The 25,432-nt window shown below is 40.3% G+C and overlaps 1 protein-coding gene across 7 annotated transcripts in view; it reads right to left on the reverse strand.

Moving 5' to 3' along the window:
* The window catches only part of grin2bb (glutamate receptor, ionotropic, N-methyl D-aspartate 2B, genome duplicate b), a 163,425-nt gene that overhangs the window by 18,341 nt on the left and 119,652 nt on the right, over positions 1-25,432 (reverse strand). For all 7 annotated transcript variants that reach the window (XM_074688244.1, XM_074688236.1, XM_074688208.1 and 4 more), the window contains 8 exons: positions 16,671-16,785; positions 16,291-16,496; positions 13,572-13,743; positions 11,854-12,007; positions 9,358-9,483; positions 7,820-8,049; positions 4,740-4,900; positions 1,490-1,677 (listed from right to left, as the gene is read on the reverse strand). In XM_074688244.1, coding sequence (XP_074544345.1) covers positions 1,490-1,677; positions 4,740-4,900; positions 7,820-8,049; positions 9,358-9,483; positions 11,854-12,007; positions 13,572-13,743; positions 16,291-16,496; positions 16,671-16,785 — 1,352 coding nt within the window. The remainder of the gene's footprint in view (positions 1-1,489; positions 1,678-4,739; positions 4,901-7,819; positions 8,050-9,357; positions 9,484-11,853; positions 12,008-13,571; positions 13,744-16,290; positions 16,497-16,670; positions 16,786-25,432) is intronic.

The raw sequence follows: 25,432 nt of genomic DNA on the forward strand, positions 1-25,432 counted from the left end.
TTAAATAAAATATGAAAAGAAACAGGCATGACATCAATATTCTTTAACACTATTGTGTTTTTACAAAAGATATAGCTACTGGAGGAGCTACAGGAGACATGATTTGGAACTAAGGAAATATATACCTATGTAAATAAGACACTACGATGGAATAGTTACAAGCTTTGAAAGCTAAAAAACAGCATAAAACAAAATAGAAATTACAGATGTTTGCCTATGGTTACAAGGTTAAGAGGTTAGCCAGCACAAATCCTCTTAATTCCTACTATGCTAGCTTTCTGTTTGCAGATATTGATAGTACTGACCTATTGGGAGTTGCACACACCTCAAGTTCCAGCGTAGCTGTAGATGAGTCCAATCGTAATCAGCTGTCAAGTCCTACTACAGCTAATCAGCGGAATTTTGCTTATCTGGAGGGTAAGCTGTGGAGGAAAAACTTGACGTGCTAAAAAAAAAAGAAACTGACTGCAATTTTGGAATCAGCATGCCAAGTTTAGTTTAAATCAGCATAAAAATCTAACTCAAAGGATTTTTTTTTTATTGTTCCCCAGTGTTATTTGTGGTTATTTCAAGGCAAAGATGATGAAAGGGAGATAAAAAACACGAGGAAGTGTTTTAACATAGAACATCTCTGTTGCAGAAAAAATACTCAAACAGAGGTGTAGACTGAGCCTAAAAATTTAAAAAACACATCTTAGAGTTCCCTTCTTATATATAAATCCACAATCCCAGACTGCCACACCAAGGACTCTGTTTTTAAATTCCCCTTGACTCTGAGGAGACATGTCAATCACAACCAGTCAAACAATAAGAAGATTCACATCCCCGAAGCTCAACCATCATAACAGCCCTAACCTCCAGAGTTTCCAAACAAACTTCATCCACACTCAAGCTTTCACTTCTTGCAACTGCAGCAGCTGCAGCCTCCCAAGCCTGCTGGTTGCTCGCTGTTGATGAAGGACTGAACTGTGCCAACCTGGCTCTGGAGGCCTCGTCCTGCTGCTGACAGCCTCATCGAGCAGCGGGATCCAGCAGCAGGTTTGTGGGTTGTCATCGTAACGAGCACTGACCACCTTCACCTTCATGGCTCGTCCACAGCTCCTTTTATGACTTCTTGTTTACAATCATGCAACAATGGCCAGGTCAAACTTCAACCGATAATTCTTCATTTGATCTGTAATGCTGACTAAAGACTGTGGGGAATTAAATTATCCTAAATATGCTGAATCTAAATGGGTGTTCTAGTTATATTGTTTTAGGGCTCTATTTAAAGGGCTAATCGCTTTAAGGATATTGAAACACAAAAAATAGGACACTGTTTAAAGCATTTTCTCCAGAATTACATGAGTAATATGCTACTTTTATGTCTTCTAATGTCCTCTAATATTGATATGTTTTAATAGACTATATTATAACTGCATTAAGGAAATGTCAACAAAATAGACAATAAAGAAACACAATAACTATAATCCAAATACTGATGACTTACCATCTCCAAACAGCATGAGGATGGCCAGATCCACAGCTCGTTTCCAGCCCGTGTCTTTTTGGATGGCAATTCCATACCCAGTGGAAGCGAACACCTTACCACTCCCGATGGTGACCAGCTTACAGCCCTCATCTCGACCCGCCATGTAGTTCAGCACCGCAGCGTCATAGATAAAAGCATCCAGTTTGCTGCAGAGCACCAAAAGGAAAAAATGTGAGAGAAACTTGTTTACAATGTAACAGCAATGGAAACTTATTTGTCCTAAACTTAAGTTCAGACTGATGAATGTGCCAAAAATCCCACACACAGTCACTCAGTAACTGACTTTAACACCCTGTAGTTCATACTAAGTGGAGATTTTATGATACTTGGGACTTCTAAAACCAAAAAGGTAAAGCTGATCTGTAATGCTCCACAACTTTGACACTTGTCCTATTTTCTTTTATCGGCCTTGAAGCTTGCTAGAAAAATATTTTTTGTTCCATGTATCAAGACTAGTTTATACAGAGTGACGATAACGCTTTATATTAAGGTCCTGTAATAAGCATTAATAAGACATTTGTAAGTACTTATAAGATGTGTATTAACATTATTTGTTTATAGACTATATAATTGCTTAATAAGTGTTTAATGAGGTCATTGTAATAGTTACTACAAGACAACTTAATCTATAAGCTATATGGAACCTAACCCCAACCCTAACCCTCTTTGTTTTTTGTCTTCTGCTTTTATCTCTCATGAGCCCTACCCCAGCCCTTCCCATAAACCTAACCATTCAGGGCCCCATGCCTAAACCTAACCTGTGGGGCCTAACCCTTACAATGACCTTATTAAACACTTATTAAGCAGTTATATAGTCTTATAAACAAATAATAATGTCAATAAGCATCTTATAAGTACTTACAAAGGTCTTATTAATGCTTATTACAGGACCTTAATATAAAGCGATACCCAGAGGGACTGAATTTTCACTCTTCATTAGCTTGAGATAGATTAAAAAGTTCTGCTGGCATAAACAAGGCAAACCCTTTCACTAAGAGATATGAGAGTCTTTCTATGAGGAAAGTGTGTCTTAAGTTCATTAAACAACCAAATGTTGTCCCCTTGTTACCTTGATAGTCAGCAGCACAAATATTGATCTGGTTAAAAAAAGGTATCAATATTTTTTTATTGCATATCCAAACTGTCGGTTATATGTTGTGTTGTAGTCTGGCCACCTGCTACTAGCCAGGGATGTAGCTCCAGTGAATGACTAGTGCTATTATGCTATAATGTTGTAATGCTCTACTACCCAGATGTAAACAAGCACAGACAATAAATGGCACCTTGCGTGGTGCAGTGTGACAGTATGCTGACATTAAAGCAGTACAGTGTTTAAACCTTTATCAGGTCATGGCCAGCCCACAGGCTTTTTGACTTAAATTTGAATACAGAGCCTTATACAATCGGTGAGCTAATTTAAATCTCAGTATTACTGTGTCAACATTGTATTGTTTTGAATGACACCTCATTTGAACAACTGGATCAATCTATGGTCTCTTCATAGACAATAATATCCCCAGGCATGACACGGTGTTTAAGTTTTTTCATGCCTTCATCCTTTCATGTGCCGTTACGTGAAAATAAATAAATAAATAAATTAATAAATAAATCAAAATAACAGGAATAACAGGAAAAAAATTGAATCCTGTGTGTTCTTACTTCAGTAGCTACAAAGTAATTACAGTTACAATAAGTTTGACTACTTAGGTTACTTTTACACAGAGACCAAGAACAGCATCTAATTTAATTTGGGTTTTACTTTTGCAGGTGTTCTGGGCATTTTGGAGGGAAGGTTAAGAGGTTAGAAAAAAGAAAGAAAAATGCTGAAAAATCAAATAACATAAATTGACATATCTGTCAAAGGGCAATTAAGTTGTGTGTAGGCTGTGTGTGGATCTCTTGATATATAACCACTCAATCAAAATAGTCAGGGCTTTTCTGAGTTCTTGTTTTAAGTTTTCGTAACAAAAATGTGAATAATTCTGAATGTTTTGAGGGTTTTCTTACATTTTGGCTACTTGGTTTGTCTGTTTTTAAATTCCTTTCCAAATGACTAAAAAATGCACAATTTGCAGATTTTTTTCTTTGTTATAAAAATGCTGATCGAAAAAAATCTGACACTATTGGAAAGCCTTGTTATTTCCCTTTATTTCCCTTTTAAATGGTGTCACATGTGCAAGGAACATTCATTTGTGGGACGAGCAGTGGAGCTGAGTTAATAGGCAATGAAAAATTTGCCAAATAGTCTCTGCCAATGCCAAACAGCTAAGTTTAGACACCATTAAAAACATATTTGTTTCCATTACCTTTTTTCTTTTAAACTGCACAACTGAATAAAAGTCACAGATAATAAATTGTAACCCTGCAAGGAGAGAGCTGTGAAACATTTATGCACTTTTCCCTCTTGCTACAGCAAATTCAACTCTGAAATAAAAAAAAAAATCCATTAATGATCTTTCTAGCTCCTAAAGCTTCATACATATTGTGGCCTTCAACAGTAGGGATGCCCAGCTGTCTCAGGGCTCAGGTATAACAAGTGTTCAGGCATAATGACTAAACTGACCCTGGGACAACCTGTGTGTCAGGCTCGGACACACATGGCCGTCACGGCTGAATAATGTCCCAGGGACACTCCATATTCTTTTCTATTCTCTTCACATGAATGATCTGAAAGGTCAATTGACATGACAGTCTCCAGCTTGGTGACAAATGACCATCAAACAGTTGCCTCCGGGCTCCACAGGCCTCTTCCAGCTCAAACTCCCCACAAACACCAGAGGTACTTGGCTGCTTTGCATTCTTAATTCTTTGTCAGCGCTTGATGGAAACTTCAGAGGACAGGCAGAGGGAGAAAGTGCAGAGGAAAGGAAGTTATTAACTTGCTTTTAGAGGCAGAGAGAGTGAATATTAGCGAGCTCTCACAGCAACCACAGGCCATGCTGCTATTTCTGGGTGCCAGCAGCAGGCAGATACACAGACCCACTGGCTGCCCACCCACATTGCCCAGAACGCTCCCTCTCCCTCTGTCTCTCCGTCTCTCTCTGCTTTTACCTTGATCATCTTTTGCTCCATATTGCATCAGAACAGGACCTCACAGCTCCATCCTGGCTCTTTTTCTCCCTGCTGAGCTCTTTTTCTGCTCCCTCCCTCCCCACTTCCTCCCACTTCTGTTTCTCCATCCCTCCTCTCCCATCTCTCTCTTCCTCACCCGTTCTTCAGACTGTACAGAGCTTCATCCACGTTCTTCTGGTGGAAGCTCGTCATGTAAGCGTGCATGTCCCTGTAGTTGTTGCGGATGTTGCGCTCTGTACTCCCATTGGGCACCGTGCCGAACCGAAATGGCGGCGAGAACTCATTAGGCTTCTGGAACTGTGGAGGGGGTTTATCCGGAAAAGAAACCACACAGAGGAAAAATGACAGAGAAGTGCTCGTTAGCATGAAAAAAGCACTGAGCTGCAACAAATAGTCTTTAATGCACTGTTGAGCAGGAGCCTGGGACTGTGCTTTTGGAAGTATAAAAAAGGCTAAATGCTCAAGGTTGTGCTCAACATACAGAGGTTCAAACCATCCACCAAGCAGCACGAAGACACACGTCAACATTTCTCAAGGCTTAGTTAGCAATTTCATTGTACTATCACATAAAGAGAAGCAAATAACGACATAGTAGAAGCTAAACAACATCACAAAATAATTAAAATTGATCAAACAATAAGCAAGTATTTTCAACTTTTCATCTTTATGTTTAATCAATGGGTTGACTGTTGCCTTCAAAACAAGTTAATTTAAAATTAAACCGGCACGCTGAGTTGATCCGTATCAGTGCTGGTGACTTTTTATCCTTGGAAAAAGTTCCATCAACAATCAGGAGATTTGCCAGTTAAATGCTCTCAAACCTGATTCTTTGCAGATTTCTTTGTTAAGTATTTTTTAACTTTTAGAGGTTCAAGGTTTTGGACTTTTGGTTTGATGAGATAAAAACTGTTAGAAAACTTTTTTTTAGCTTTTTAAGGGATAAAGACTTGGGCCCGAAAACATGAAAAGCAATTAGCGGGAAAATGGACCGTTTGTACTCACGGCGAAAAAAAGTTGATTCCTGGTATGCATGAGCCAAATTAACATTAGATTTAATGGAAGGGTACCCTACCATTACAGGCACTAACAGCAGGATTACAGCGCCTTTTCAGCAGTTTAAAGGTAGACATTGCGCAATGCTTTACCGTTTGAGTCAAAATATGCAAATACAGCGGACAATCCTTTAGAAAGGTGGCGATGTGTGGCCATACAGCAAAAAAAAATTAATTTGGGAGACACAACATTTTTTCAGTGAACAGATGAGATATAACCTGACACACCAGACAGTTTCATATATCCGCCACTGAATTATTTCACAAGTCCATCTGGGTAGCAGCTCTTCCGATTTGTTTTCAGAGGCGGGACTTTAAAAAAAATCAGCAGCTGGTGATTGGACGACCGTTCTGATTAACACACTCACCACGGACCAATCCACATCAAGCCACGGTATGACGTAGCTTATGTAAGCCGATGCTTCCAAGAAACAATAAATGAACAACTACTGAATCACGAGAAACAGCTGTGAAAAAGGCGTTAGACGACAGCTTCCGTTTTAAAAAATTAACTTAAGAATCAAAGGAACGCTGACAAGTACGAAAGTCTGCTGACGTCACGTCTGCTCCCAGAGCTCCCGCCTCTCTTCCCTGATTGGGCCGGTCAGAATTTAGCCGAGTGAAATCGTTGGTCATTGGAGCCTGGCAAGATGGACCTGCAGGAGTTCAGAAACTGAATCAGGCAGGTCCGTCTGCTCTGCAAGGTTAGATGAGATAAGGGAGACAATCGAAGTCTCAAACTGCCAAGGCTCGCTGCCGTCAGTTTTACAAGTTTGAGTCACTTTTTGCTTTAATGCGTCTGGGTCCTTCCAAGATGTGTGTGGTGAAATGTTGGATTTCATAAACTGCTTTAAAAGTTATTCATCGAGGTACTGGGGCATTGGTGGGGTGCTTGTTTTGCATAGCAGCTTTCAAATCGCTGATTTTATTATTGAGGTTTTCTACTGCTCGAAAACACCACACCCATTTACTCTGTTCAAGATCGCCAGACTTTCTCTGTCTCTTTTTACCTGATTGACTCAGGGATTAAAGCTGTTTGACCATGTGTATCCTTGTAATAACATCTCCATTTCTCTGGCAAAAAATGCTTTTCTTGAGCTTCTATCGGTCGCACCGTTACTGCTCGCCAGGTATATTACTGTTTATGAGTGGTTGACATGAGCAGTTTGAATTTGTTTGATGGGGTTTTCTAGGAGGCTCCCCTGAATTATGACGTAATCTGCACCTTTGTTGCTTTCATGGTGTAATTAGTTAGTTGGACAATTATTTGCAGTTCTACAAACGGCTAACGCTGTTGCCAAACAGGCCATTCCATAACTGGGCGTTAGGACTAACAATCCCGTTTGTTTAATAACTGAACGTGCATACGGGCCCTGGTTTTCCATGAGTACTTTCACCTGCTGTTGTAAGGATATGACCCCTGCCAGGGAGCGTTTGTTCTGTGTGGCGATTCCTGGTTATGTCCTACCGTTGCTCACCTACCAACTCCAACCTCACCAAGCAGAGCAAACATGACCTGGCTCTTCATTTTACTGAAGGACTCTAAAGTTTGAACAGACCACTGTGGAATAACTGCTGCATGTGGGTTGGAATAGACATTATCACAAACAGCTGAACCCATGTTTTATCCCATGTTCTATCCTTCTCCTTCTGTTTAGCTCTCTTCTGCTCTGACTTCCTTTTTTTTGTCAGTGCAGCCCCAGAGTCCATCATTACAACATAATAAATCCAAGAAACCATTTTCTTCAGGAGAAAAAGGACAGGTCTCGCTTCTCACTGCTAAACTTTGCCAGCTGGCATAGTGTCAACAAAAAGACTCTCAGTGTACAGGCTGTTAATGGATTTGCGTTCACTCAGGATAATCTGAACCAACCACTGACACTATAGCATCCCTGATCGACAAAATGTTATTTAGAAATAACTGATTATGATAATCTCGATTCAAATTGTGGATTATGAACAGGAAAATAAACAAAAGTGAGATGATTTCTAAATCATTCAAAAAATCCTCAGCGCCTTTAAGTAAACTTTGTCATCATGACATGAAGACCATTATTGAGACCATGACCTCGGTGGAGATTCTGGTTCAGTTTTTACAGCTACCCACATTACATACTTTATGCTCTCCCCCTGATAACCCCCTCACAGTGTCTTAAATTCACACCTTTTTGTCTGACAGGCCTGACACCTGGTCCACATACTCCTCCTGGATCATGAAGGCAGCCAAGTTGGCAGTGTAGGAGGCCAGGAAGATGACAGCGAAGAAGGCCCAAACTGACACCATGATCTTACTAGTGGTACCTTTGGGATTCTGCACGGGGACAGAGTTGTTGAAAACCAGACCCCAAAGCAGCCAGATGGCCTTACCGATGGTGAAGGAGGGACCGCCGGGCTCTGTTGGGGGAGGAAGAGGGGTAAAGAGAAAGTGACAGGGAGGAGAAGATGCCAAAGGTTTCATACATCATGAGTAATTTGTCGTCACTGTTTCGATGTTGTATTCTGTGCTCTGTGGTATGTTTTATGATTTATCACTCTGTTTTCTGTTGTTACTCATTGCAGGTACGACTGGTTTTGTTGCTCATAAAAAGCAGCACAGGAGACACTTGATAAATGGCAGCTACAAACACAGGAGTTACTGCTAAACCCCAGATTGAAGATGATCGCAGGTTGTGCTGCACACTATGCATTCCTCAGGCCTCCATCATGACAACCTGCTGTTACCGACTAACTCTGCACCACCCCCCTTACATTACTATGACAAGCTAGTGGGATGGAAACACTACCTACTATAGCTGCGTGACATCAGAGACACAGAAAGAGAGGGTGGAGGGGAGTAGACGGGTGCACAGTGGGCTACAATTATGCTACAGCTGGAGCAGCAGTTAAAGACAACACTCTGAGATAACCAGGCAACTAAGCAACAAATACTCGTCCGCTGTTTGTATGACAACTTAACATCTCATCTACCCTTTTGATGAAGAGACGGTGAACAGCAACAGTGCTTTAGACTTTATTCTGAATGGCTGCTTTTGTGTCAAGCTAATGCAATCCTGGGAGTCAAACAGAGCCGGCTGAAAACAACCTGGAGGAGAAAAAATAGATTGAATCTGAGCCATTGATCTTGATGTGTAAAGTGATTTGAATGGCCCGCTGGCACATAATGTGACTCAACAGTGTAACGTTGTCCCATACCGTCTGACACCATTAAACCTGACACATATTTTTGAATTAAGGTAATACATCTACTTCAGTGCGTTCACCTGTTTTACTGCCCTTGATGTGGTGATGTGTCTGGGTTGCGTAATGTTTGAGGATGAGAAAAGCAAAGAAAAAAAACTGTATTGTAATACAAGGACAGAGGAGCGTTCCTTCTCGCAGCAACGCTAAGAATACTTCAGATCAGTGATCTGCTTCAAGTCAATGATCCTTTTCATTAGTCAAAGAGCTTAAGTGACTGTAGATGTAGATAAGTACTCAATGATGGAGTCCCAGAGCTGCTATCGCTCTCATTCAAAGGGGGTTGTCAAAATGATCTTACACAAAGGGGGATCGTTTGAAAAGTGTATTAAAGGTCACCAAATACTCATTTATTACATCTCTTTGCCTCTAAATGGAGCATCAACTCATACAGTCTCATCTGATGTGTGTGTGTGTGTGTGTGTGTATGTTGTGTAGTGTGTGTGTGTGTGTGTGTGCTCTCACCTCGCCCGTCTGCCAAACAGCGATTGTAACCCACTGGGCTAAAGTACTCAAACACAAACACAGCCACAGCCGACACAATCAGCAGCATCACAAACATCATCACCCAGACATCGGCGCTGAAGGGCTCTGCAACACAGAGAGGGGGAGGGGGAGAGTGGGAGGACAAGGTGGGAGAGCGTGAGTGGGGGTAGCATCAGTGTGAGGAGGCAGAGGAAAGAGGCGATGTGGGGAGAAATTCATTAAACCAAATTAAGAATATTTAGAAAATATCACCCCTTAGTATCGAGATGATTATTTGTTTTTCTGCACGGTGTGCTCGCTGGTTCACACTGATGGGCCGTGTTTGAGTTTGTGCGAGCGCTAACAAGCACTTCACAGAAGAGAAACAGAAAGGGAGGTAGGTAGGTGTGAATGGACAGATGTACTCATACAAATGGGCACATTTTTCACTCAGCGATTTTCACACACAGAATATTTTCTGACAAACACGATTTCAGTGTAGTCACAGGAAAAAAACAACAACAACGTCACCTGATGAATACTACTCTGCAGCTGTAAGCCTCAGGAGGCCACAGAGACAGTCAGGTGTTATATTTCTTTAAGGAAAAGTTAGTTTCATGTGATTTGCTGTCGTCACATTTGCCTTTTTTGTGTTAACATCCCTCATCTGTGTGCAGGAATCCATCTAAAATAAAAAGCAGCGTGCAGTCCACCATTACTGCGTACCTCTGCAGCAGTGAGTTCAAACTCAAAGTGTTTAACAGTTGAGTCTCACAGTGTGGTGGCATTTGGAAGCAGCGAGGGGGAGCGGTAGTCTATTTATTTTGAAGCTGACAGCACACTGACAAGGATAAGTCATCTAATATGCAGTTAAAAAACTCCATGGGCATTTTTCGAATCCTCTTGAAATATCGTAGGGAGTTCATATTTGGAGCAGCCACAGTGAGGTGTTTTCAGACCCCCATCTTCAAAACAACATGATGACAAGATACAGTTGGAGTGTGTGAGCATGCATTTCAGTTTGGAGGTATTTCATCATGTTATGATGAAATGTGTCTGTTTTCAGCTGCACGGTTGAACTGTTAAAGAGAGTGAGCTTCGTGTAGAAGAATGAAACTTGTGTAAAAGGTAAAAAAATGCAGTTCCATGAGTGTCCACTTGAGGCTGTCTACAAAAGCAGGGACGTGCTCAGTAAGCCCTGTGTTTGACTGTCCATTTCTATAACATGTTGTGCATTTCTTTGCTTGTAGCTTTTAGCATTGAAAATGGAGGCCAGCCTCAGCTTCACTGCTTAACTGGTCAAAGAAAGTATTAATTTCTTATTTTAGCACCAATTATCTTATTAGAGTCACAGAGTCACATCATGGGAAAAGTCCAGAAAAATGTCTTATTTCAAGTCATCTAGGGAAAAAATGACACCAGAATTCCTTAAAAAATTCTGCTAATGGGTTAAAAAACAAAGAAACAAAGGCAATCTTCACCCTAAAATAAGCTGTAACACATGCTCATATTTCAGTTTTTGCAGTGTGGTTTAAGTTTGCATTCCCATTATGGCAACTATTTTCATTAATCTTTATAAATTATCTTCAGTAACCAAAAGGTAGTATTACTAAAACTACCTTTTATCCCATCAGCAACTGTACTTATGAAACATATTTCATTTCACAGGAGTGAAGTGGTTGAAGTCTTTTTTTTTCACAGCAATAAGGTTCCTTGTTTGATCCCCTGACCCAACAGGTGTCTTTCTATGTGAGGTTTGAATCTTCTCCATGTGCAACAGTCCTAAAACATACACTGCAAAAAACAGAAATCTTATCAAGTGTTTTTTCTTATTTTCAGTAGAAAATGTCTTTTTAGACTTAGTATGAGCCACATTCGTCTGACCAGTCCAGAAAAATGTCTTATTTCAAGTTATTTAAAGACAAAATGAGGTCTGAATTGCTTGTAACAAGTAAAATAAATCTGCTGATGGAACAAGAGAAAAGTTACTTGTATTGAGACATTACTCTGGTTTCAAGCAAATTTTTGAGCACATTTTTCTTGTTCCATTGGCAGATTTTTTTTTACTTGTTACAATCCATTTAGACCTCTTTTTTTGTCTTTACATAACTTGAAACAAGACATTTTCTGGACTCACCAGGTGAATCTGGCTCGTATCAAATATAACAAGACCATTTTTACTTAGAATGAGACAAAAATACTCAATAAGATTCAGCTTGTGTGGAAACATCAATTGGTTGTCTGTGTTAACAAGCTGTCCTACCAACTTCCTGTTCAGAGGATAACCCCACCTTGCGCCCACAGGGTTTAGGAAAAGCAGCTTAAGTGGATGGACTACAGGTAGTCTAATATTTTATCCAACAGCACACAAAATAAAATAGAAAAATGTTGCAATCTTTTAGTGACTTATGTGATGGATGTATTTGTGTGAGTGTGTACAAGCGTTCTGGGTTGAGTTGTGAACCTTCCGGAAACACAAGGTGCGTCTCTCCTTACCTAGAAAGGCAGATGGGGAGACGGTCCCATTGCTACGGGAGACCATGACACTGATCCCTGTCTCTATGAAGGGCACGGAGAAGTCGACAACCTCTGACCTTTCTTCATTGATGGTGAGTGAACCCACTGCCATGTGTGCATTCTTTAACACAACCTGCAGGTCGAACAGAGACAGTCAGTCGTACAGGAGGAAGACGCAGAAGATGGACATGCACAAGGAGCTTTTCTGGCACTAAAATTACTAAACAAACACCTCTCTTTAGATTAAACTCTTCACAAACCTGTCTTACCTCTCACCACATTCAGCTTTGAGCTAACCTCTGGCCATGGATACTAATGAAGAAATTAAACTGTGTTATTAAAGAATATGTATGAGCAGAAATCCTACACGCTATTCTATTTTCTCTGCTCCTCACACTTTCTTATTAAGTCCCTCTCTTTTCCTCTCACTCTCTCTGTTTTCTGCATCTGTTGTTCTGTTTTTCTCCTTTCAAATTAAATCATTATCTGCTTACTTAAGCATTTAAAGACTAATGCATCCATGCATAAATGCTGTGTACATTTGCATTGCTCTGACTCGATGCTGGTTTTTACTTCAGGAATTTAAGAACAGACACTTTAAAGTCTCTACTTTACTATCACTGGGCACATCTCCTTTGTTCCTAAGATAATGATGCTGCTCGCTCTTCTCCATAATCAATTAGATTGGACATCACATCGATTTGTAAAGGCTGCATTGTGCTGAATGTCTAATGTGAAACCAGTGCAGGAGAGAAGTGGGTCTTTCCCTCAGGGTGTTTTTTTCCTCCTCTCTTGAAATTACTTTATCTCTCTTAAAGCACTTGTTTTTGTCTCCGTCTCTTATTCAAAATCTCTCACTGAGGTTTTACAGACACGAGCAGCGCTCCCCCTCAGGCCGAGTAGAGGGTACAGGTGCATAATGGCTGACAAAGACAGAGAAAACTCACAGAAGTAAATAAAGATAGAAAAGATAATGAAATCTTAATCAGATAACTAAGTCAGCCATTTCATAAAAACTAACGGGCTCTGAACAATTCCCCTGGCTGTGGTGGTGATATTGCAAAACATATTTACATGAACTGAATTTCAAACTTATTTTTCTGTTTGTTTTGTGCAGAAAAACAAATTATGCAACGCTTATTAGCAATGAGTAAAAAGAGGAAACAATCAACCCACATTCACTGATCTAGGAAATATATATATATATATATATATATAAATAGCGTGTTGTATAACCAATTTATTAAACTTATTTAATTTTAATGCTTCCTCACAGGAATAGGATGAAAAAAGAAATACTAAATTTACTTTGGCTTCTTTATTAATCAGTTGGTATTTATGGAGCCTTCCTAAGCTCAATTGAAGCGACACAACACCCACAAAGTTGAAGGTAAAAGGTGCCAATTAAAAAATAGACCCGCTGTAAGAGTGAAGATGGCGCTGGTCAAAAGTGGTTTTGGTGGAAAAACACGAAACACATTTCTTCTGAGCACACAGCTATATTTACACACTCTGCAGGCTCAATAAAGCTTCAGCCAGCAAGTCTGTCTGACATCGATCAAACGTGAATTATGGGTATTCTGAATCTGTTTACTGCCAATGCAAAGATGAAACTTCATCTGCTTTAACTTTGAAACTTCAGCACCAAGGACTACAGCAATAAATAAGTGCAATAACAACAAAGAGTGAGTCCTCACCTCTCCTACCATGCCGTTCCACGTCCCGTTGACCTTCTTGCCGTGTTTGCCGTTGGTGACCAGGTACAGGTCGTATGTGAATTTAACAGTCTTTGCGATCTTCTTCAAGATATCTATACAGAAGCCTTTGCAGCAGCGCTTGATGTAAATACCTGAATCACCTGTTTGATTGCTGTGAGGTGGAACAGAGAGGGAGAGGAGGGTGAGGAAGAGACACTAAACCAGGGGTCCCCAAACATTTTCCCTTCTCTAACAGGGGGCCAGGGTCAGTATGTAAAAAAAGTGTGACGATCACAGAGGTTTCCAAACGTTAATATCTATTGTTTCCCAGAAAGCCACTCATATTAATATATGTTAACCAAATATTAATGATTATTTCTGGGATCTTGACAAGAAAAAAAAAATCAGAATATACATAATAAAAATATTAATGAAATATATAACACTATTCATGAAATAAATAACTAAATAACCCTTTTCAGGTTTGTCTCAGAAAAAAAGACCATGAAATATTAACTTTCTTGTAGACACCACTGTTCGCAGCTCCTTCTCATTAACTTCACTGTGAAAACCAGAAAGCAGGCTAAGACACAGAACTAAGTGATACAACACCTACCAGTACAATACATTTCACTACCAGTATGGTTGTATAACAGGATTTTTTTTTTTAAGGGAGGGGTTTCAGATAGGGCACAAACTGCAGAAGGATGGAATAGAAAGTTACGCTCTATGCATGAGTAAGTCTCAATCACGTGGTCAAAAATCATAACGCGCCTCTGGTATTGTTTAGGGGGCCGGGCAAAATGTGGAGGCAGGCCGTATCCACCCCCCCGGGCCATAGTTTGGGGACCACTGCACTAAACCATAAACAATCAGAGACCAGAGGTGTCAAAAGTATTCACATTCATTACTCAAGTAGAAGTATAGATACTAGGGTTTAAAAGACTTTAGTAAAGGTGTAAAGCCGCGTTTCCACCAAGCAGTCCGGTTCGGTTCAGTACGATTTGGGACGATTTGGTACAGTTCAGCCTGATCCCGTTTGTGTTTCCACAGCAAACTGTGCCCTCTCGTGGTAGGTGGCGTGTAAGCCGGATGCTGGAAGCCGCAGCTGTTAAACAATAGCGCGACGCCGTAGCAGCTTACCCCGCTATTACATCCAACAAAGAAGAAAAATGCGACACAGTAAACAAAGAGCACAGATGGAAGACATTTCGTCCTCTCTGTGATTGGCATGTAGCTCTTTGATACAAAGTACAATCAAGTTTTGTTTCAGAGAAGTTTTGTGTGCCGCCAGGAGAAATGCAGCCGCTGTCGGGGTAAGTGACGATTCTTTTGACCAATCAACGGTCTGCAGTGTTGTTGTTCCACCTTCTGAGAGCGGATCGGTTTAGTCTGGCACCCATACAGAAGGTTCCCAAAAAAGTAGGCCGGCTCGTCTCGGTTTTTAGGGATCTGTCCCGGTATAAGTCAGTGGAAACACCACAAAATGCGCGCCGCACCGAGACGAACCGAACCAGTCTGCTTGGTGGAAACGCGGCTTCAGTATCAACACAAGCTTTTTACTAAAGTAAAAGTGGAAAAGTACTGGTGTTAAAACTACTTAAAGTAACTTAAAGGGGTCGGGTTGGGGGGAATCCCATTAGGGTCAAAAGCTTAAGCCATGCCATAGGAACCTATAGTTTATATGGTTTATATAGTTCAACCCCCCCCCTTCTGAGTCTCTGCCATGGTCATGTGCAGGTGTGATGGACAGGGTACAAACCAATAGGGTGTTGGAATGGTTTCATGTTTATAAATTTCTTTCATCCACAAACAAATTCACTCTTTCCAGAAGGCGCAATTTCAGCAATTTTAAGATCATTTTTAATTTTTTTGGTGTGTGGAGTAGAAAGTACAGCTATCTGCCTGAAAATGTAAGGAGTAGAAGTAAAAAGTTGGTTAAAAAATAATCACCCAAGTAAAGTAAAGATACCCCAAATTTTTATTTAGGTAATTCAATGAAGTACTTTTACTTAGTTACTTGACACCTCTGTCTGAGACTGTGTGTTTCTGGTTACTGGTTAGAAAAAAAAAAGATATTAAATTATTAAACGAAATTTCTAAGGGCAGAATGGAAAAAAAAAAACATTGAAATGATTACGAACGAAATATGTATGGTAAAAAAAAAAAAAATTCAATTTATGAGACACAGAGTAAGACGGTGTCTCTGAAGGGAGTGATGACGGGAAAGAGAAAACTGGGAATGAAGGAATGGATGAAAACATGAGCTAAAGGATGGATCAATAAAAAAGAGCACTGAGCCATAAGATGTAGGACACCCCCAGGAGAGTTCAGGTAGGCCATTGATCATAAATGATGCCAGTGAAAAAATTTCATTATCAGATCTGGAGCAGGGTGAAGGTGAAGGTGACCCTTGTGGTATGAAGGTGAAGGGTAGAGAAGCCCAGAAAAATAACAGTGAGAGAAACCGAGACCATGGTCCACATGGTCCACAGTCTTCTGGAGAAGATCAAGGGTTTAAATTCAACATAAAAGGCATTTAATGTATAAATTAACGCCTCTACACCCTTAATCAATAAAGAAAAAATATTCATTTCAACACCTTTTTTTAAATATTGTCAACTGCTTTATAAAATTAATACAATAATGATAAGAACTCTGTTGTACAAAAACAGTCAAATTTTATCCCTTTTCTCTAAATCAGCCTCTGAACTCTCACCTGAGCTTCAGCTGTTTGCGGCACGGCACCGTGTTCCTCATACAAGTCCCACTGAGCGGGTCCACGTCCTCCACGATGACAAACGGCGCCTCCTCCAGAGTCACGATGGACAGGTGGTCCTCGTGCTCCTTGGCTGCCGAGTACAGATCAAAGCGAGGCCACACATGGTACCTCATCGTCAAAGAGCCTCTCTCCCACTTGCCGACCTGAGTGAGTGAGTAGGAGGAGGGTTGAATGATATAAAGGCTACAGTAACAGGTGCTTTGAGCGGCAGGAGGACTCTCAGAATGACAAAGTGACAGCCATTACAGAGGGAGGAGAGAAATACATGGCAAAGGGGGAAACGAATACGAGGAGGAAAGAGAAGAGGAGATATTTACCCTGTCCCACTGTCGATCCTTGTCCAGGAGAATAATGACTAGTTTGGGGAACATCTGGTGACCCTCTTCGCTGAACGACAGGTTTCGGCCTTCAAATGTCACATTCATGACATACCTGCAAAAAAAGTCAAGTTTCAACCAAAAATACAAAATTTTTCCTGCAAAACTTAGATTTTCTAAACATTTCTTAATAGTAGGTCCAGCCGACAAACAGTGAGATAAACATATGTAATCTAAAAGCTTTTTGCAGCACACCCGAGATTGTTGTAAAGACGATGGTTAACTATAATGATAATAAAATACTACTTAATTCTCAGTACTTTTTTTTACACAGCTTAAAAGTTATAGAGTAAAAAATAGTTATATTATTTTTATTAGTTATTACCTCCACCAAAGAGGTTATGTTTCTGGGAGAGTTTGTCTGTTTGTGAACAACATAACTCAAAAACTAATCAACGGAGCTGGATGAAATTATCAGAAAATGTTTAAAATGAGATAAGGAAGAAGTGATTCAATTTTGGAGGTGATCCGGATCACCGTCTGGATCTAGGATTTTTTCAAAGGTTTCTTTATCATTGTGAGATAGGACCATTTTCACCATATGTGTATATAACTCTAAGATAAATGGTCGGATTGCTTTGCAAAACAATACAAGACAAGGTCACCATAAATTCTGACAGATGTAAAAGTAGGATCCAGATCCTGGCAATATTCTGGATACTTGGATCCAGAATATGAAATATGTACTGGGTCATCATCATTTTCAACCCTGTCAGGAAACAAATTATCGTACAAACCTGCAACTAACACCAAATTGTAGCAGACAGTCTGCTGAAAGGAAGTATAACATTAAAGTAGGACTTAAGTGTTGGTGACAGTATGCTTGGTGGAGGTCTGCGCTCTCTGACCGCTTTTCTAGTTTTACTTGTGCTATCACAACACTACAATAATATTCTTATATATTGTGTAAAATATGTGTAATAAGGCAACAGCATTAACAAAATTTTCCATTGGGATAAATAAAGTGTGTCTAATTCCTGTTCTGATTCTTGTTGTGAGAGGTTCAAGTTGTTTCAAGGCACCTCAGGCCCCCTTGGCAGCAGCTGTTTTGTCTGTTTTGAAAAGCTTTGTATTCTGAATCTTTGCTTCCATTCAGTGAAATTTCACCAAGAAAATGTGAAGACAAAAAAAGGAACATGTCCTGGCATGTAGCGGCTCTAGATGTGGAACCTGTACCCTTGGAAATAAGGGTCTGAGTGTGAGAAACACGGTGCACAGCTTCATCTTTGCCATTGTTAATATTGAGGTTGTTTTTGACTGGTTGGTTGCCAAAGTTCAACTATTTGAAATCACTGAAAGCTGAGGGACACAAAAAAAGGAATAAAATGAAATGTGTTTGTCTATGCAAACTAAAGCAACAGAGGACGCTGACTACAGTACTTTAAAGATGAGATTATCTTTAAAATCGCAAAACTACAAACCGCTTTAACCCTAAAGTTGACCCATTATCCATGTTATTGTCGCTATGTGTTCACGAGCAGCCACAGATTTGGGCATCTGGGCGACACACATGCGCATTTTAAGTTCAGTTTCCCATCTTCTGTTTGTATCTCAGCTCAACAACAACTCCTGATGAAAATATGAGATCATTCTGCTCTTAAATGAACCCCTGTGTTCACAAGCTAGCGGCTTTCTGTGCCTATCATCTGTTTATTTCTGAGCAGCTTTTGTAGCTGCTTCAAAGAAAGTGAATAAAAGCAGTGACCGGACCAAAACAGTCAAGCTGGGGATTCATAGAATTGAATCAAACAGAAGACAAGCTTCAAAGCTCTTTGTACAGCTGCAGATTTCTCCAAAATGGTTTATCAAAGCAGCAACTTGCACTTAAAGAGAAAAAAATTGAGCAATATTAAGGTTGATGATAAAAAATAGAAAAAGGAAGAGTCCTGTGGTGCTTTCACTGTACAGTTTAAGATGCTGGTGTGTCTTTAATTCTCCTGTTTACAGCAGCACAAAGGATGTAAGGAGAAAGCTCACTCCATTTTCTCTCCTCAAATGCCTTCAACATTCAAATATTGAGCTAAAACATTTCAATCACAAAGCGTGCCCTGGCTGCTGCTCATAATGACTCACTGCTGTCATATTTTCATTTCAAATACTTGGCTGTGGAATTCTAGTCATGTTTTTTTCCATGAAATGTGTCAAGGTTTTAGAAATAATATCGTTTGATTGCCATGTTTAATGTCTGACACTCAGAGGTTTAAAATGTACTTTCACACATTCCTTTCCCTCAGTTCCCTTGTTTCTTGTATTTCTGTACATTTTTAGAGATTTGCTTTCATTTGAAAGAAGATATTGATGATGAGGTCTGTGGTCAGGAGACAGATGATGTACTTACAGAAAATGTGGGTTTGAATTCAAGCCTCTGTTGTGGAGCACTCCATGTGAAATCCAGAGTGTTTAATTTCTACAATTTCAGTGTCTATCAAATGTATTCTCTTTTTATTGCTAATGAGCTTACATCATGTTACATCCTGACATAATGATGAAACTTCTGCATTTACAGTAAAACAAAAGATCCAACACTTAGTGACTATCGACACATGTAGATAGCAATAAAAAAAGTACATGACTTTATTACTTAAAGGGGGTATTGTGCTCTTTTAAAGGCTTTACACTGTCCCTCTACAGCTCAAAAAAACCCTGATTTTTCTCAAACTGGTGTTTTGAAAGCCCTCTGTCTGAAACACTTCATTTTAGCTGCTGTTTCTTTAAGGCACCCTGCTTCTTAAACCCCCTTCCTTCTGATTGGCCAGCTCTCTGCAGGCCTGTTGGGGCAGAGCTATTGGCAGACCTTGGTGTTTGAGGCCCATCGATCCAACAAGTCAAAAAACAGTTGGGAGATCCTTGGGATGACATCATCACTTTAGCAAGTCTCATGAAGATCTTGTTAGGATCTCATGGTCTTTAGGGGACGGAGCATTTCAAGAAGTTTACAGAAAACTTAGGGGTCTTTAAAACGTATAAATACACTGCCTGACCCCCCGAAAAGTTACCACTAAAAAAAAAACCTCACACACTCTAATATTTTGTTGGACCACCTTTAGCTTTGAGTACACAATGCATTCACTGTGGCATTGTTTCAATAAGCTTCTGCAATGTCACAAGGTTTATTTCCATTGTTATATATTTTTGTAAAAACTGACACAATTTAGCATTTTGATCTAGTCATATGCTGTGTTCAGGGTTGATGTATGTTTATCTGGCAGATAGAAGGTTAGCTTCTGTCTCCAGCTTGTGTCTGAGGTCTCTCCGACCTTGTGTAAACTTTCACCCAGTCTCCTAGCTCCATGCTCTGATTTAACAGTCACACACTTTGATAGCACATCTCTCTAAAAAACTGACACCAGGTGTGGGTTGAGACAGTGGTGTCAGTCTTCTTTTTGGCCAATTACTCTTGGGTGTTAAGTTTAACTCAACCTCTGTATGGGCGTAGCAATGATTATAAAATTGTATTGCTCCCAGGTATCAGGGTTCATTCCTTCGGGACCAGCGCTGTAAACCTTACCTGTGATCAGAATAAATGCTGAACTGAGAAATGGATCCTCTTCTTGTGATCTTTGGGAGTTGTTCGACTAAACTAAGTAGATTTTATTACACTATCCAGTGTTGCATTAATCTTTCACTAAGATCTTTCATTGGTGATGACAGAGTCTGACTGCTGTCAGTCAGCAATCAGTGAGGCTAACTGGAAAACAAGGCTTCAATAGAGCAATGGAAGAAGGTAATGTGGTCTGATGAGTCCAGATTGACCCTGTTCCAGAGTGATGGGCCATCAAAGTAAGAAGAGAGGCAGATGAAGTCATCACCCATCATGCCTAGTGCCTCCTGTTTGAGCCTGTGGGGGCAGTGCCATGATCTGGGATTGCTGCAGTTGGTCAGGTCTAGGTTCAGCAACAGCCTGTGCTCAAAGAATGAGGTCAGCCGACTACCTGAATATACTGAGTGACCAGGTTAGTCCATTAATGGATTTTTTCTTCCCTGATGGCACGGCCATATTCCAAGATGACAATGACAGGATTCATCAAGCTCAATTTGTGAAAGAGTGGTTCAGGGAGCATGAGACATCATTTTCACACATGGATTGGCCTCCACAGAGTCCAAACCTTAACCCCATTGAGAATCTTTGGGATGTGCTGGAGAAGGGTTTGTGCAGCGGTCAGACTCTACCATCATCAACCAAAGATCTTAAAAATTAATGCAACACTGGATGGAAATAAATCTTATGATATTGTAGAAGCTTGGAAACAATTCCACAGCGAATGTGTGCTGTAATTGAAGCTACAGGCAGTCCAACGAAATATTAGAGTGTGTGACCTTTATTTTGGGGGCCACTTTTTTGGGGGCCAGCATTGTTGATTTATATCCATGCGAAAAATGTGGAAAAGCATAACACCCCCTCCACAAATCAACATAAAGAAGATGAACAAGAAACATCATTTAGAAATAACCAATCTAGGGCTAATAATCTCATTTTAAAGTGTGGATTCTGAACCAGTAAATCTATAAAAGTAAAACTGTTTAGAAATCACTTGTAAAATTCTCAGAGGGCCTTTAAAAACAGTATTCAAGTTAATTTACTCTGTTACTGTCCACCACTACATGAAGATGTATAAAACTAATTTTGTATGTATGACACGATAGAGAAAGCATGATCACTTCACACAGCTTCCTTCATGATAACACTGCATGTTGGCGGTCCTGTGAGGGGTTTTGAGCCAGATATTACACAGGTTTAATGAACACAGATCCCTCTCTGTCACCTGCTTCAGCAAACAACACATCAGCAACAACATGTTTTATTTTTACGCTGTTATTTTTAACCTCTGTGAGCACTGCCATTGGGTAGGTGCCAGACAAGGTGAGTGTTGAAACGGCATGTACGATGAGTGATACGTTTGATGGCAAGAAGAAAGCAGGATGCAGAAAACATTTAACTACAAATGAAAGAGATGAGACTGTCGCAGATTAAAAGCTCCTCTTTGCTCACAGGGAGGTTCAGAGGAAAAACAAAGAGTGCCTGGCTCCATAATGCATAGGCTGCTTAATTATCATAAATAAAGGAGAAGCATGAGGCACAAGAAAACATAAATAAGCCGCAGATTGACTGAGAAAAATAAAGGAGCAGTAAGAAGAGGCTGGTTGGGAAGAGATAAATAACAAACCAGGAGTGAAGCCTGGAAAAGAGAGGAGGGAGTGCAGAATGTATTAACCGCCTGTGTGGAAACATATCAGCATATATGTGTCAACAAGTGTACAGCAGTGGCAGATAAGCTGGAATCATCTCTCTTTCTTTCTGCCGCCTCCTTCCCTCGCTCTTCCCTGTCCTGAACTGTGGGCTGCCATCACCATGGAGACGCTCAGCCTCTGAAACAATCCACCAGAGAAATAAATATCTCGTCTGAATGCGAAGAGTGAGGGGCCACGCATGTGTGTGTGTGTGTGTGTGTTTGGGGGTCCATATATGCGAGTGTGCAGGTTCGCCAAAGACACATCTTCCCCAGCATCATCTCTAAACAAGCCAAGAGTGTGAAGAAGAGCAATAAATCAGACAACAGATGAGGCATGAAACTCACCCAAGATTTTATCACAAGTACCTCCTACTAGTACATTCAGTGCCTCTATCTGTAATGTGTTCAAGTGTATTTATATCCCTCCTCACACACACACAGTAACACACACTCAGACCTAAGTAGGCTGCATGCTTTGAGTAAGTCAATAATATGACTCAAGCCTCCATGAAATGTCTTGTGCTGCACACTAGCGGGCTAGCAGTGCTGTAATTCCTGTGTAACATAGGATTAGCCTCCTAAACATAATCTCATCCTGAAAAGGGAACCCGAACATGGAGGCGGTGTGGGTGGAGGCTCAGGAGGTCCAACTTGTTGCCGCCCTGGCGCCCCATGTGAGCAGCAGCCTGTGTGAGCGCGACATTTCTTCATGTACGCAAAAAAAAAAACAAAAAAAAAACGCCTCGACATAGGGACGCTGGGCGGCTCTGAACGATGGGTGTAATGTCACGTAATGTGTTGCCATGGCACCCACGACCACAGCAATTTTCATGCAATCAGCTGCGTTGCCATGGGAACAGTAATCTCACCCCAGAGAGGCTGGTTAAAAGAGAGAAAGAGAGACGGACAAAGCAGTGTGTCGTTCCCGTCTCAACCTGAGTGTTTACCCGCTTCCCCTCAGATCAATGTCTCACCTCTGAGCAGTTCGACCAATCACTCGTCACCCCTCTACCGCACCTTTACCGAGACTGATGCATGCTGGGAGTTTACAGCTCTGTTTATCATCTGCGTGCCTGTTCTGTGGATGTAGCTTTTATGTGCTGTTTGATCCCCCCTCATGTCAGAATCCTCCTCTGACTCTGCTGAAAGAGGAAAAAAAAACCTCCAGGATGAGCGACTCACACAGCCTCATGCGGCTTCATCACAGCCATATGCAGCGCTTGTGTGCGCCTTGCTCACCAACTGTTCCCCGACTAATCACTGGCTGTGTGGGGAATTCATTTTTTTAGTTACAGAGACACTGAATCATCAATGGCATGGACACAATCCCTCTTTTTCCCCCTTAAATCTCTTCAAACGTATTCAGAGCCATGTGATCCGACTGTCTTCTAACTCTGAGAGAGGCTGAACAGGGTCACAAATTCTCTGTCACTGCAATGCAGGGATGCTAAAATATATATCCCTGCTGTGAGAGGAAGTCTGTGGTGCACGCTTATTCTCACACACATACACATACACACACACACATATACTGTATCAGGTTTGGGTGGATGACTCATAATCTGGGATGACTGCAGAGGACCTGCCTCTGAAGAGTTACCCGATCCAGATGAAATGTGTACTACACATTAGAAGAGCTGTAGGAAGGAAGCCGGAGGAAAACGAGGAATACGTGCAACTCTATAGGATATGATCAATATGGTGAGGCTGAGTACACGTGACGTCAGAGCTGAGCCTGATTCAGGGTTCACTTAGGAACAAATTCAACCAAACAGCAAAACCTTTCACTTTAAGCTGAAGAGCAGGAATTTACATGTTAATTAATGTCTGCTGCATTTAAGCCCAGGCCTTCAGGGTTCACAAAATGCAATTAAGCCAAACAGCGGATCACAAGTCTCACAGCTTATACAAACTTCCCTAAATCTCATTTATTAGAGAGCATTACCATTCTGGTGTTGGTTTTATAAATGACCACTGGTCTTCCAGAACTGAAGGGGGAGCCATAACACTCGGGAGATCAACTACAGCATCAGAAACATTAAAAAATCTCATCAGAAAGAGTTTTAAAACAGACATTATTTGATGTTTTGTTTAAAGAGTGAAATTTGAATTGTTTAGACAAATCAATGTTTTTCTAATTTTAAGCTAACTAGAGGCGTTTTAGTGTGCCTAGGGGGCGCCACAGAGCAAATTATAGGGAGTTGGGGGTCAAGTTTGGTATCATTTAAAAATGTATGGTGAATGTAAGGTGTGTGCCAATTTTGGTGATTTCTTGAGCAGGTTCAGGGGGTATAATAAGTGATTTAGTGGCGAACGGAATAATAATAAAAAGACGAAAGAAACTGACCAATTACAATAGTGATCCCTCAAACTTGGACCCTAATTATCATTTCGTAAAACTCTAGACAGACACTGCAAAAACTGAAATCCACAAAAGTAACTTATTTTGAGGAGCAATTGTCTTATTACAAATTCACCTGGCTGGTTAAAAATGTCTTGTTTCAAGATATAACTGACAAAAAATATTCCTGAATTGTTTGCTTAGAGTAAGAAAAAAAATCTGCAAGAGGGGTAAGAGTGATTTTCTTGGTTACATTCTTGTTGTAATTTTTTTTTCTCCAAGAAACATCATAAATGATTTTAATGCTTTTTTCCTACACCACTGGCAACATCTACAAGCAACATTTTTGTCCCTTGATATCTTGATATAAGAGCATGTCAGTTAATGTTGCTCATGTTAAATCTAATATGACACTTTTTTACTAAGAACAAGATTAACACTTGCTTGGATTCAAGTTTTTGCAGTGGAAGGTAAAGGTAAGAAACCTAAAATACTAAAAGTAAATATATCACCTACAGTTTAATCTCGACAGGTTCATGAGATGCGATTATCTTTCTCTTTTTTTAATATAAATATATGTTTACATTAAAAGCAAAGGGATTTAAGTTTGCTTTATACAGAGGTATAGGGGAAAACACAATTTCCTTCAATGGGATTAATAAAATAAAGTGAGCTGAAAAGATGGACATTAAGGATTTGCATAAGAGGCCCTCTTGGACTTCTCTCATGTCTTTTTTTTTTTTTCATGTTCATGAGAAGTTTTAGTGACTTCATACTTCACATTTAAACTTTCTGTGTGGTCCGTATCTGATTTTCTGCCAGCAAGTTTGATCAAATCTGAGTTTCCCTGCCAATCTCAAGTGCCAAAAAGTGGCCAATGACAACATCTTGAACACACGATGAATATTAACTTTTACTTGATTTTCCAACAAAATTGTATAAACTTGAAAACCACGTCCAATTTTTAGCGACTAAGTATTTATTTATTGCTTATTTGTTGACTCATTAACCGCTGCTGGCTCAGCTGACAGCTTAGATTCAGACGCAGCGTGAAGTGGCCTACGAGTATGAAAAGATGTAACGCTATGAATATCTTTGAGCTTCTCCCTTTAATAAGAGAGTCTACAGGA

Source organism: Halichoeres trimaculatus, unplaced genomic scaffold (assembly GCF_033239565.1).
Source record: "Halichoeres trimaculatus isolate MK-OKI-2021-1 unplaced genomic scaffold, fHalTri1.1 fHalTri1_scaffold_2, whole genome shotgun sequence".
NCBI lineage: Eukaryota > Metazoa > Chordata > Actinopteri > Labriformes > Labridae > Halichoeres > Halichoeres trimaculatus.